The 13,387-nt window shown below is 43.7% G+C and overlaps 1 protein-coding gene across 4 annotated transcripts in view; it reads right to left on the bottom strand.

Moving 5' to 3' along the window:
• Positions 1 to 2,831: 2,831 nt before the first annotated feature.
• Positions 2,832 to 13,387, bottom strand: part of cdc27 (cell division cycle 27) — a 191,644-nt gene continuing 181,088 nt past the window's right edge. For all 4 annotated transcript variants that reach the window (XM_084328872.1, XM_084328871.1, XM_084328870.1 and 1 more), the window contains 2 exons: positions 9,083 to 9,245; positions 2,832 to 3,758 (listed from right to left, as the gene is read on the bottom strand). In XM_084328872.1, coding sequence (XP_084184998.1) covers positions 3,682 to 3,758; positions 9,083 to 9,245 — 240 coding nt within the window. In that variant the 3' untranslated portion in view covers positions 2,832 to 3,681. The remainder of the gene's footprint in view (positions 3,759 to 9,082; positions 9,246 to 13,387) is intronic.

Below are 13,387 nucleotides of genomic sequence, written 5' to 3' on the forward strand. Positions count from 1 at the left end.
TTTCATTTATTTGCATCCATCTAAAAATGTTTGCACCTTATGGTGTTCTTGTTCTGTTCTTGACTTATTGTTATGTTTTCTTCTTGACTTGTTTAAAGAAGATCTGTACGGCCCATGGGGACATTAACGTGTGTTGTTGGGCCCTATAAATAAATTTGATTTGATTTGATTTGATAGAACGCCCGGTAGTTTGAATTCGGAAATGGACAAAGGAATGAAGTACTTGTGTTGTGTGACCAACTGCTAACAAGCTAACACTTGGCTAACAAGCTATATGGCGGATGCAGTCTGGACAGTGGACAGTGGTCTGGAATACTGTACATCAACAGTGGATTATACACTTTATCAAGGCAAGCCCTGGACGTGTCAACTAAACAGTGAGTCTCTCTCTCTCTCTCTCTCTCTCTCTCTGTGGTTAACGTTAACGTTTGTAAATAGTTTTTTTTAGGAGCAGTACTGTTAGGCTACTGCTGGCCATTCATGAAGCAAGACATTGCTGATTGTTTATTTATTTTATAACACAAGACTATGACTACCAACTGCCTAGCCAGCCGTGTATCAATCTTGGATGCAATAATAACGTTACCGCTCGTTATGGCTCATTGATTTAACTACTGCAGCTCTCTGGGATTGAAAATACGTGGATTATGGCTTGTTCAATATCGTCTATGTTTGAATGAATGAATGAATGAGAACTTTATTAACAGATTGCAGAATGGGTACAATACAGTACGGCTCAATACACACAATTGTTAAGGGGATGCAGACCAGAGAAAGACGTTTGTCTTGTTTACATCAGGGTCCCAGATTTTCGATTCATATCGATAGTTTAATAGCTAGCCTTGGCTCGTTTAACAATATGCAAAATATGTGTACAGCCCTGTACTCGTACTGAAGTTATTCTTGGTATATAATAGGTCTGATTGTGTAACGAATCGATTCCACGTCGCGCTGTGTGTGAGAGAGAGAAGGAGAGAGGGAGAGATCTGCCTGTGTTTGGAGACGGGGCGAGTTTTGTTTCTAACTTTTCTATTTATATATTGTGTTTCAAGTTGTGAATTAGAGTCTAGACTATACTTTATTTGACTGGTTGTGTGTTGTTGTAGTAACAGCTGAGCGACTCGTTCATAAGAGCCGATTCATTGCCGTGAGCGTGAGTCGAATCGCTCACGTCTTGCCATGAGTCTGTTGCGTGGTACTGTACATGTACATGCAAAATGTTTGGTATAGCGCCCCTAGTGGCGAAGCACCCACCGGCCGCCACTGCATATGCCAAACCTCTTTTCACCACCTCAGAAACATAGGCAAACTACGTCCCTCACTCACTCACTCACGCAGATTTTCAGATTCAGAGTTTTATTTGCCAGATGAAAGTAATATAAATCATAGTTTTCATACAAAAACATAAGATGCAGAGAAGCTCGAGCTCATCGGGATTCCTGGCAAAAACATCCAGAAACTTCAGTATGTCCTTAACCCTTTCAGTGCCACGGACGACATCTCGTTTTATTAGCCCCCCCACTGAGTGCCGACGACGACAAATATCTGAAATCATATTTCATCAACAGTCTCCCGTTGGTACACCAGCTCCTACAGGAGCTCAGAATGGAAAAAAGCGCCCCCTATCGTCTATCCCTGTGTAACTGCAAGTCAGTCGCTTAGACTGACCTGGGATCTGTAGATATGTAGAGGCGGAGCCAGCTGGTTCCTTGTGCTGGCAAGAAGTCTGATCAACATGGAAGTCATCGCAGGACGGGAATCAGCCTGGAATATATATTCACAGCAGCCAATACTCAATCAATAAGCGTGATCGATATTTGGAATGGCGATCAGGAATTGGAATGATCTTTTTGGAGAACATCTGATCTGAGGTAAGGAATCTATTTTACCAGTCTTGGGATAATCAGAGTTATATTCGCTGAGATCTCAGCGTTTGCCCTATGTGTGATGTGTCCGTGTGTGCGCGATCGCTGATGAGGAAATAAGAGAATACATTTTTCAGCTCGCATCCATAGCGTGCATACCTACTCATACTATCAATAATATAGCGTTTATTTGAAAACGATTCATAAATAGGCCGAAAAATTACAACGTTTGTGTATTCTAGAATATTCCAGTAAATGTCTTTTATCATGGAATCTTTATATTTTCCTTGAAAACGAGGGCTTTTCAAAATGGTATAAAACGAAAATGAACCGATAAAAAAACAATCCGCTTCGACAATGTTGACTGCAAACGAGTCATTGATAAAGCGACGGGCAGATTAGACACAGAATTTAGACACAGAATTTAAAACATAAATTAGGCATTTTTAAGCTAACATTGAAGTGGATGGTGGCATTCAACGGGTAAATCAAGGTTAAGCAACGGCTCAGAAAGTGTTAACAGCGCTGCCAGGATCCTGATGAGGGTGCGCAAATATGAGCACATCACTCCCATCCTCAAAACACTGCACTGGCTCCCCGTGGAATACAGGATTATATTTAAGGTGTCCCTCCTCACCCACCAGTGTCTTCCTGGAAGTGCCCCCCCCCCCTACCTTAAGAAACTCCTCACCCCCCCGATCTCCTCCAGCAACCCAGGACCAGACTCCATACCATGAGAGATCGGGCCTTCTGCTTGGCTGCTCCCAGGCTGTGGAATGGTCTCCCTCTTAACTCAAATAACAGGACTTTGAACAAATTGTTATTAACTCTTAGAGGCAGGACTTGGATTACAGATCGTTATTAACTCTTTGAGCAGGACTCAAAACATTAGAACAGAATCAGACCCGACAGGAAGCTTCAATGTCCAATCGCAAAAAGAGATACACATTTCCACCAATCAGAACAGAGAGTTTATGACTTAAAACGTTTTTATTGATTCAGAGTTCGTTACCATAACGATGATAAAAAGAACATAAAAAAATCATCTCCACTATAAGACAAAGAGGAGAGAGGGAGGGGAGGAAAGGAGAGGGAGGGGAGGAAAGGAGGGAGAGAAGAGTGGTTTGGAGGGGTGATGTCTGGATAATGTTATGATGATTTCAAATCCAGCTCTAGAAATTAATCAGGCCTCGACATCGATGACAAAATGATCAAATTGAATTGACAATAAGGTGGAAGTTCAGAGACCTGCAGCCTGGCTGGTCCCAGGTCAGCTCAGGAGCTGCTTACTTTATACCAACCAGCAGCCTGGCTGGTCCCGGGTCAGTATGAGAGAGAGAGAGCGCCTGGAGGAGGAGGAGTAGCAGCAGTTTGTCATCCATCATCTGTCTTTTCTTCTCAGGTGGTGGTGGAGCAGGAGGGGGGGGGGGCTTTGTGTCAACCAACCACAACTCTCCCCGGTGCTGAGGTAAAGTGAACGTTTACGAGGACACAAAATGGCTGCCAACAAACAGCCCGAAACTGGTGTTGTGACATAGTCAGCTGACACTCTTAATACTTCCTGGTAAAATGTTCACTATACTGTTGTTGGCAACAGATACAGGTTGGGGCCCATGTGCTGCTGCTCAGCAAAGCGCTGAAGAAAACAACCCTTAATATAATAAACCAAGCAGCGGGTTAGAGGGACACCCTCACATGTTGCCTTACATTCTAACTGACAAACCAACATGTCCAGGTTTCCCTTTAATAACCCGCTGTGGGAGGGGCTTTGGCCAGGAGGGCTGTGGTTGGCTGGGGTGAGGCTAGGTGGGCGGGGTTAGAGGACATCGTCACTCTCAGCGGTGTGTAACTGGGCGTCGTCTGCATCCGTCATACTGCTCTCCTCTACCTCCGCTGATGGCCGAGAAACACACGAGAGAGAGCGAGAGAGAGAGAGAGAGAGAGAGACAAGAAGGGGGAGAGAGACAGACAGACATGGTTAGATTAATTGTTGCGACTGTTTTAACGAAATTACCAGTAAGAAATTAATATAAGGTAGACCAATGATTTATTATTATTATAAAACAGGTAGCTCAAATCAAGCAATCTGATTGGTTCATAGCCGTGGGATATTGAGCATAATCCACAGCTATGATTCCAATTCCTTTTCACAAAACCATGGTTTAATCAGTATCACTCCACGTCCGAGGACAAAAACGTTAGCCGATCTGGTCTACGGGGGAGACTGGGGCTGGCGCATGCAGATCGGGGAATACCTCGTGTCACGGGACGGATGTATGCCCATATATGGACCAAGAGGTTCAAAATGTCGGTTAGCGTCATCCGAATCAGACGGATAAAGTGATGGTTTTATTCAGATTATTGATACTTCCACTAAATGTATTAATCTAGCTACTAACTGGGAAGACTGATAAAGGAATATAGCCGGACGATCGGTTACAATTGTTAACCTCACGTAGAATGGGGATTCCCAGTTGAACTGGGCATGCGTCAAGTCGTGTTGCAACCGAAAACACTGGGAGCAAATTTCCAAACAGACGCTATTTGGACGAACGGACTACATATTTGTAATCTAAATGAGTACATTCTCGCCTGAAAAAATATAAAAACTGTACAATAACGGTCCTCGGTTGTACGTGAAAACAGCGTTCAGCCTTGGTAAATAGTCGGCATATTTGCCCGACTATGAAAAAAGAATGCCAGCTAGTTCTTAGTGTGTATGTTGCATAGCAACCGCCTTGCAGTGAAGGCAGCCAGGAAGGTCTATTATATATTTGTTAACATTATTATTTACTAATAAGAATTGACTAATAACAACAAACGTTTAAATTGAAGTGTTTATTACTTCTTTTTTTTATCCACTTTTTCTCCAATTTTTTCAATTTTTCTCCCATCCCAATTCCATTGTGCCAATTCCCCCCTCCCCTGTCTTGAACGTTGCTCGCATATGCCCCCCACTGGCCGGTTGTAGGGAGGATAGAAGCCTTGCATCACGTGTCCCCTCTGATACACAAGGAGGCAGCCTGTCCCATCTTTTCACCTGCCAGCGCGGACTCTCATTGGCGAGGTGTAACGTGTGGGAGGCTCACACTACCCCCGCCATTTCCTGTCTCTGCTGTGCAGGCGTCCCCAACAGACCTGTAGGAGTCGCTGTCCACAACGTCCAGATTACCATCCATCGACTTCCACCCGCTAACTCTGCCAATTGAGTTAGTATGACGGCTGGCCCAAGCCGGAGGCAACGCCGACAGCCGGAGTCGAACCCGGTGTCTCTTGATTTGGTGACGAGCGCAATGTCCGCTGCGACACCCAGGCGCCCTAAGTGTGTATTACTTTCATATTGTCATAGCCTACTTGGTAACAGTTTTATAAAAGCAATAGCTCACTTCAGGCCATGGCATATGGTTATTATATCACAGCTAATGGGTTGTCGCCCTTAGAACTACACAACTTAGCTGCAATATAATAACCATATACCATGGCCTGTCGTGAGCTATTGCTTAATTAACTAATTAAAAGAGAAACAATAATGAATATAGGCTAGACCAGGGGTGGCCAACCAGTCAGAGACTAAGAGCCACAAAAAAATTACTGTGGTACCACAAAGAGCCACACCATATACCAGCGTTTCTCAACCTTTTTTTTCAGTCACGGCACCCTTCATGTGTTTATAGGTCTCACCCTCTGGCCTCTGAAGTTGCTAATGTCTTTTTTATTTGGGCCTCACAGGGTTAAAAGTACCCTGTGAGACCCACGGTTGCAAAATTACAAAATCACTTTTAGCCATTTAAAAAAATAATGTTTATTTAAAAAATGTTAAAGGGGAACTATTTTACTATTTCTTTCACTATTTGGGCACTTTTACACAATTCCTGTGAGTCTATGGAACACCTAGGTTTTTTTCAAAAAAAAATGCATTGTTTTGTATTTCTAATCAAGTACTAAAAACTAGGGATGCCCCGATCGCGTTTTTTGCCACCGATACCGATCACCGATCGTCGTGAGCCATATCGGCCGATACCGATCCGATACCGATCGTTTTTGATTAAAAAGAAATTAAAAATTATTTTATATAAAAAGTTTTTTTTTTTTTTTTTTTTTTATAAAATATATATATTATATAATTAGACTTGTACTTGTATTATCTGCGAGACATCGCCACCACGCAACAAGTCAAAATGCTCGCTATCTGCAAACAGCTCCTGTGTGTACTCTAGTAGCCCAGCTCCAAAAAGGATTCTCCGGCGCTGCAGCGGGACCCTATTGGTAACGTTATGCTTTGGTCATTTCACATTCAGCAAGCCCTCAGCTCGAATACGCATTAAATCAATGTTATAAGACATTGATATCAAGAGCTATCGGTAGCTACTGCTAGCCGGCTAGATGACGTTAAGACAGAACTTTAGTTCAATGGGACATTTCGTTTTGAACAGTAAACTAACGTCAGCTAACGCAAGCTAACGCAAGCTACCGGAGGTATGAACATGGACTACTAGATTTTCTGGATAATTTGTTGATATCAGGAGCTATCGGTAGCTAGCCGGCTAAATACCGTTAGACAATGCCTACTAAACGTGAATAGTTGACTGGGTAATTTTGTTTAAACAGTAACGATAGCTAGGTAGCTAACGTTAGCGCAGGTCGAATGCACTACAGACTCGAGCAGAGGAGCCGCACCTCTTTGTTTACAAACTCTACACGGGGGCGGGCGGGGCTAGGGAGGAGGAGCAGTTTGCAGGTCCTGTGCGTCTGAGACAAGCGAGTGAGATATCCACTTGATCAGTTTCCGCGATCGGCGAATATGACTCATTATCGGAATTCCCCGATCGCATATTTATACTGATTATCGGCCGATAACGATCGGTGGCCGATCGATCGGGGCATCCCTACTAAAAACCGCATTTTTCTACCTCAAGATCTTAAGCCGTTTTGAGGCTGGGCTCCAACCACTGTGTGGCCTGGTGCCAACTGCCACATCAACTGCCACATTATTATGCAGCTGAGAAATCTCTGACATCACAGATATGCACATTTTCAGATGACTCAGTTCAGTGAGGGTGAATATTGTGAGAGGAGAATTGGAAGAATTCGCCAATATGAGAATTAGAGACATATATCCTATTAATATAAGTCCACATAGCTAAGAAACAATGGTAAACACTGAAAAATGCCATTTATAAGATAGTTCCCCTTTAAGCACATGTATAGTCAATTGGTCCTGTTGTTCAGCCTCACAATGCTATTTGATAGTAAATGTGTTTATATGTCCCACCCTCTGGCCTCTGAAGTTGCTAATTTCTTTTTAATTTGGGCCTCACAGGGTTAACCTCTTAAGCCCGAGATATACAGTAAAAGTGTATATTTTCAGCATTATGTTTGTTTACCAATTATTTTAACTGTTATTAGTGAAATATAAGATTATAGAAATCTCAGGGCATTGAGTCGGAAACCGGCGCATATTGACAGGAGGAAGTGGCACAGCCAAAAGTGAGTGTAGTCTTTTGAAGGAAGAGACTCAGGGCTTTCAAATTTCGAAAAACTACCCTACCCAGCTCACACCAGCCCCTGTCAATCATCTGACTTCTGGATTTACTTTTTAATTTCTCTTATTTTTTGGGATTATCTCCCACAAACCTGAACGTTATTGCCATAAAACAGAGCGCAGTTAGTTTCTCTACCTTTCTGTGAACGTCTTGCAAAAAACGGTGTTGCAATATGATGAAGAATGGTGGAGAAATTTACATTATAAAAAAGATGGCAGAATTCAGTACTGTATCTACAAAACCTTCTGTTTAATCATCTTCCCTTTATTCATTTGCTTAGATTTTTCAGGTCTGGTCAATTTTAGCATGGTGTTATTTACAGTCAAAGATAATTTTTTTTTTAAATAGAATTGATATTCTCCTTTGGTTCATTACAATTTACTCAAGCCTAGTAACAGACACACTATTTCTGACACTGATCCATATATGTCCCTAGATTCAGATACCAAGAACATGCAAATGGACCATTTAAAAAAAAATTGTAAATGTTTATTCTACGTCCTTATGGAATGAGTGACATAAAAAAAAAAAAGTAAAAAAAAAAATATATATATATTTTTTTTAATTTCTTTTTATGGATGGAAGAGCCGCACATTGACGGGCAAAGAGCCGCATGCGGCTCGCGAGCCGCGGGTTGGCCACCCCTGGGCTAGACCAATGACTAATAATTTTTAAAGGGGAACTATCTTATAAATTGCCTTTTCCAGTGTTTAGCATTGTTTTCTAGCAATGTGGGGTTGTATGTCTCAAATTCTCATTTCACAAGAGACTAGATCCTCCCCCACTGAACCAAGCCATTCAGAATTTTGGTCCCCTGTGACGGAAGCAGAATTATTTGCATAATGATATGCATACCTCCGCCCCTTCTGTGGTTTAGTTCCACCACTCACAATCAAGAATTCGCTCAACAACAGAGCGAGTGGGAATAATGCGGAAGCGGTTTCCCTGTCACTTCCTCAAAAGAGAGAAAAAGAGATAGAGAGAGGGAGAGACAGACAGATAGAGAGAGGGAGAGAGGCTCTCATACGGTGCGACTTGTCTCGGAGCGGTCTCTCCCCCTGCATTTACAGTCGTCTCTCTCTCTCTCTCTCTCTCTCTCTCTCTCTCTCTCTCGTATCAGCACTCACGTCAACCTGTTGCAAAATATCATAGCGCATGCTCCCACGCATATTACGATCCGTGCAATAATATTCACGGGGTATATATTGTCATTTGAAACAAGTTACCAATGCATTGTCTCGTGGGATTATGCCCCCCCCGCGGTGAAATTAATTAGTCCCTCCATCACTCTCCCCCAAAAGTTATCTGCCAGTGCAGTGGGTGACTGTCACTCAAAGCGCATTGAGAGTATGGGCGGAGCCCAGCCAAAAACAGCTTGGAATCTTGAAGGGCAGAAACTGCTGCTCTACAGTACTTGATTAGAAATATAAAACAATGATTTTTTTTGGAAGAAAAAAAACATACATATGTGTTCCATAGACTCACAGGAATTGTGTAAAATTGCCCAAATAGTGAAAGAAATAGTAAGATAGTTCCCCTTTTAAGTAATTAAATATCATTAACTAATTAAAAGAGAACAATAATGAATATAGGCTTGTTCAGTGATTAATTATTATGAACTAATTAAAAGAGAAACAATAATGAATATAGGCTTATATATATAGCTATATTTACCTGAGTCATATAGATAATCTTCAGTGACTGGTTCTTCGTCCTCAGGCAGGTAGCGTTTATCAATGGCTTCTTTAATCTGGTTGTTGGCTCCTTTAGGATCCAGGTCCATCGCCCAACTGAAGTTCATTAGTGCCAAGTGGGTTTGACCCAGTTTCTTATAGACCTGTACACACACAATAATATTTGTTTTTAAGGGGAACTACCCCCATTTTCTGTGCACTCAGAAAACATGCTCCAAAATGCACACGATTACATAGACTGGAGCGTGTTTCGTGAGGGCACAGACAACATTGATGATCAGGGCTTGAAATTAACATTTTTACTTGGTAGCACTGGTGCTCCCAACTTCAAAAAGTTGGGAGCACCAGCAAACATGTAGGAGCACCCACCAAAATGTAAGGAGCACCAACAATATATATGTAATATATATTTTTTTATTGATAAAAAAAGACGACAATATAACAGTACTGTAATGCAGTAAAACAGTGAAAGTAGCCTTAAACTATAGTATAGTGTAGACCTAGTAGTGTAGCCTATAGTGTAACTAGGCATGTGCCGGTATGACATTTTGAGGGTACGATAACCTTGGGCAAAAATACCAGTTTCACGGTATTCGGTACATAAAAAAATCCCCCATTGAACAAAACGTATTACAGTGCACAATAAGCTTTTCTGTAAGTGTTATTTATGAATGTGTGAAGACTGTATTACAGAGGGAACTGTCTGACCACTTTAAAACTAAGTACAGAATATAAAATACTTCCAAATAAACTTTCATGATTATGATGAATATGTAGGCTACATGTCAAAAGGGCATTTTGCTAATGTAATCTACTTGCAAATATGTGTTATAATATAGCCTAGTACTATTCTTACTATATTAAACTTTGGATTCATCTTTTGTGGTGGCTCAACATTATTCACACACGGAACTATGTGTTGGGATAAGGGTTCCGCACGGACCATATTGTTGTTACACTGCTGTCGGTCATCACGACTTGGACTAATTCCCGGATACTGTATTTCATTCAGGTTGACCCGAATCCACAACAGCCAGGCAGCCAACCGTACAAAATACAGTCTCAGCCAATCACATCGATTTGTACAGTTAGTTAGCTCCACTCCATTGCGAAGTAAAAGGTAGCCAGACCAGTTGAACTTCTCTGCTCACATCGCAGCGACAACCAGAACCTGCCGATTCCTCCTGAGCAACGTCAGAAGGATCCGCCCCTTCCTGACAAAAGAATCCACCCAACTCCTCGTCCAATCAACAGTCATCTCCCGCCTCGACTACTGCAATGCACTGCTCGCTGGCCTCCCGGCCACTGCCACTAAGCCTCTTCAACTCATTCAGAACGCAGCGGCCCGCCTGATCTCAAACCTACCGAAGTCGGCCCATGTCACCCCACTTCTTAGGGACCTGCACTGGCTCCCCATTGCTGCACGAATCCGCTTCAAGGCCCTCGACCTAGCATACCGTGCGGCAAAGGGAACTGCTCCCGCCTACCTCCGGTCAATGGTCTCTAACTACACACCCTCAAGACCCCTACGCTCTGCTTCTTCTGGCCGCCTCAGACCTACTCCTATCCAAGCTCCGGGAGGGTCATCAAAGAGAAGTCGCCTATTCTCAGTCCTTGCCCCACAATGGTGGAATGAACTACCCACCCCAGTTAGGACAGCCGAAACACGTCCAATCTTTCGCCGTCGACTAAAGACGCACTTCTTCAACCATTATCTGAATAAAAAAAAAAAAAAAAAAAAAAAAAAATTATCTAACCCTAACTAACCATACTGTCATGCACTTGTCCTAATAAACTAACCTACACTGTAGCACTCAACACTTTGACGAACATTGTTACTCAGCTGATAGAGTTGTGCCCTTCCTGATGGCTTGTCGTACAGAACTTGTAAGTCGCTTTGGATAAAAGCGTCAGCTAAATGACTAAATGTAAATGTAAATGTAAATGTAGCCAGCCAGCACAGCCCGTATTAGCAAACTACAGTTGCTAGGTAGCTAACGTTAGCCAGCCGAAGATCGGTAGCTAGCTAACGTTAGCCACAGCTGCAAAACGAATTTCAATTATGTTATGAGCTATCAGTAGCTAGCCAGCTAGATAACGTTAGACAACGCCTTGTGTATTAAACTAAAGTGATGAATAGTTTACTGGGCCATTGTTTAAAGCTTCAGTGGTGTTAAAAGAGGAACTGCACGCTTGCTATCTTCGGTGCAAATGAGATGGGTCTGTGAGGGGGAGGGCACTGCGAGCAGCGTGTGTGTGCGTCAAGCTCACGTTTGATTGGTTAGAATGGTCACTGTCAACTCACATGGCACATACTGAGTGACAATCTAGCGAATGTACAGGTAAAGGGACGAGGGGGGGGGAGGAGGTCGCACCAGAACAATTATTTGCACTCGCACGAATGCTCCCAATTATATTTTGAGGACGCACAGATACAATTTCGTCGCATATGCGCCCAAATCGGTCGCAATTTCTAGCCCTGATGATTATACAGAAACAGTGCTGGACTTTGTTGGTCCCCTCCGCCTCAATTCGAGTTTTCCCAAACCAAAATCCTTGGGTAGACAAATCCGTCCGCGAAGCTCTGAACGCACCTCAGCCTACAACGCAAGGCAACAGGCAACGTGGACGAGCACAAGGCAGCATGTTACAACCTACGGAGAAGAGTGACAGAGGCAAAGGGGCGGTACAGGATAAGGTGGAGCTTCAGTTTGAACAGGCTGTTTATAGACGCATGTGGCAAGGCCTCAGAGCGATGACTACAAAGGTGCGATGATGACCCTCCCCCCCACCCCCCCCCAAGGTGAAGACTGATGTCTCCTTGGCAAATGAGCTCAATACTTTCTATGCACACTTTGAGGCTGTAAATTCCAACAACAGCCTACAGGCCACTACAATAGAAAGTAGAGCCACTGCCGATGGAGACTCAACATTCAGGTTAACAGAGCATGAGGTGAGGAGGACCTTTAAGAAACTAAGTGAATACCAGGAAAGCAGCAGGACCGGACGGCATCCCCAGACACGTCCTAAAAGTCTGTGCTGACCAACTGGCCCTGATATTCCCTGACTATTCAACCTGTCCCTAGAACAGTCAGTCATCCCCACCTGTTTGAAAAAGTCCACTACTGTCCCTGTACCCAAAAGACCCACGCCCACTTGCCTCAATGACTATCGCCCTGCAGCTCTCACTTCCATAGCCATACAGTGCTTTGAGAAGCTAGTGAAGGGCTACATCTGTTCCTCCCAACCCAACACCGTAGTCCCCTCCAAGCCCATCGTCAATCTCAGAGACCTGGGCTTGAACTACAACCTCTGCCAGTGGGACTTGGACTTCCTGACAGAAAGATCCCAAGTGGTGAGAGCAGGTAACTGCACCTCCTCATCCATCACTCTCAACACGGGTGCCTCCCACGGCTGTGTTCTGAGCCCTATCCTCTATTCACTTTACACGCATGACTGTGTGGTAAAGCACAACAGCAACACAATAGTCAAGTCAAGTTTGCTGACGACACAGCTGTGGTGGGCCTTATCTCTGCAAACGACGAGAGGGCCTACCTGGGAGAGGTAGAGAACCTGGCGCTGTGGTGCCAGGAGTACAGCCTCTCCCTGAACGTCAGCAAAACCAAATAACTGATTGTGGATTTTAGGAGGTCTGGGGCAAGAGACTACAGCCCCCTCAGCATTTATGGGCCACCGGTCGAGAGAGTAAATTATTTCAAGTACCTCAGAGTCCACATATCCAAGGACTTGACATACATTGTAGTGAAGGTAGCACGGCAGCGCCTCTACTTCCTTAGGCGACTAAGGAAGTTCAAACTGAGTCAGAGGATCTTAAAACAATTCTACTCGGGCACAATAGAGAGCATCCTGACTCGTAACATCACCTCCTGGTTTGGGAATAGCACTGCACACAACCACAGCAGACTGCAGAGAGTGGCTCGATCAGCTGGACACACCATCAGAGGTGTGCTTCCCATTCCCCAGGACCTTTACACCAGGCTTCATCAGAGCCAAGGCTAAGAGAATAGTCAAAGACTCTAGCCACCCAAACAACTGCCTCTTTGCACTGCAGTGCTGCGGTCAGGCAAGCGTTACCGGAGTCTCGTGGCCAGTACAGAGAGACTCAGAAGGATCTTCTATCCCCAGGCCATCAGGCTGCTCAATGTAGACTTACTGTAACATTATCTCATCCATTCTACGTTCACTGCACACAACATTCACCTTCAACCCATTTGCACTACCTCATACTTTTAATTATTTTATTTTGCATTTTGTACATTCTAGT

The sequence above is a fragment of the Notolepis coatsorum genome (genome assembly GCF_963971535.1).
Source record: "Notolepis coatsorum genome assembly, chromosome: 14".
Taxonomy (NCBI): domain Eukaryota; kingdom Metazoa; phylum Chordata; class Actinopteri; order Aulopiformes; family Paralepididae; genus Notolepis; species Notolepis coatsorum.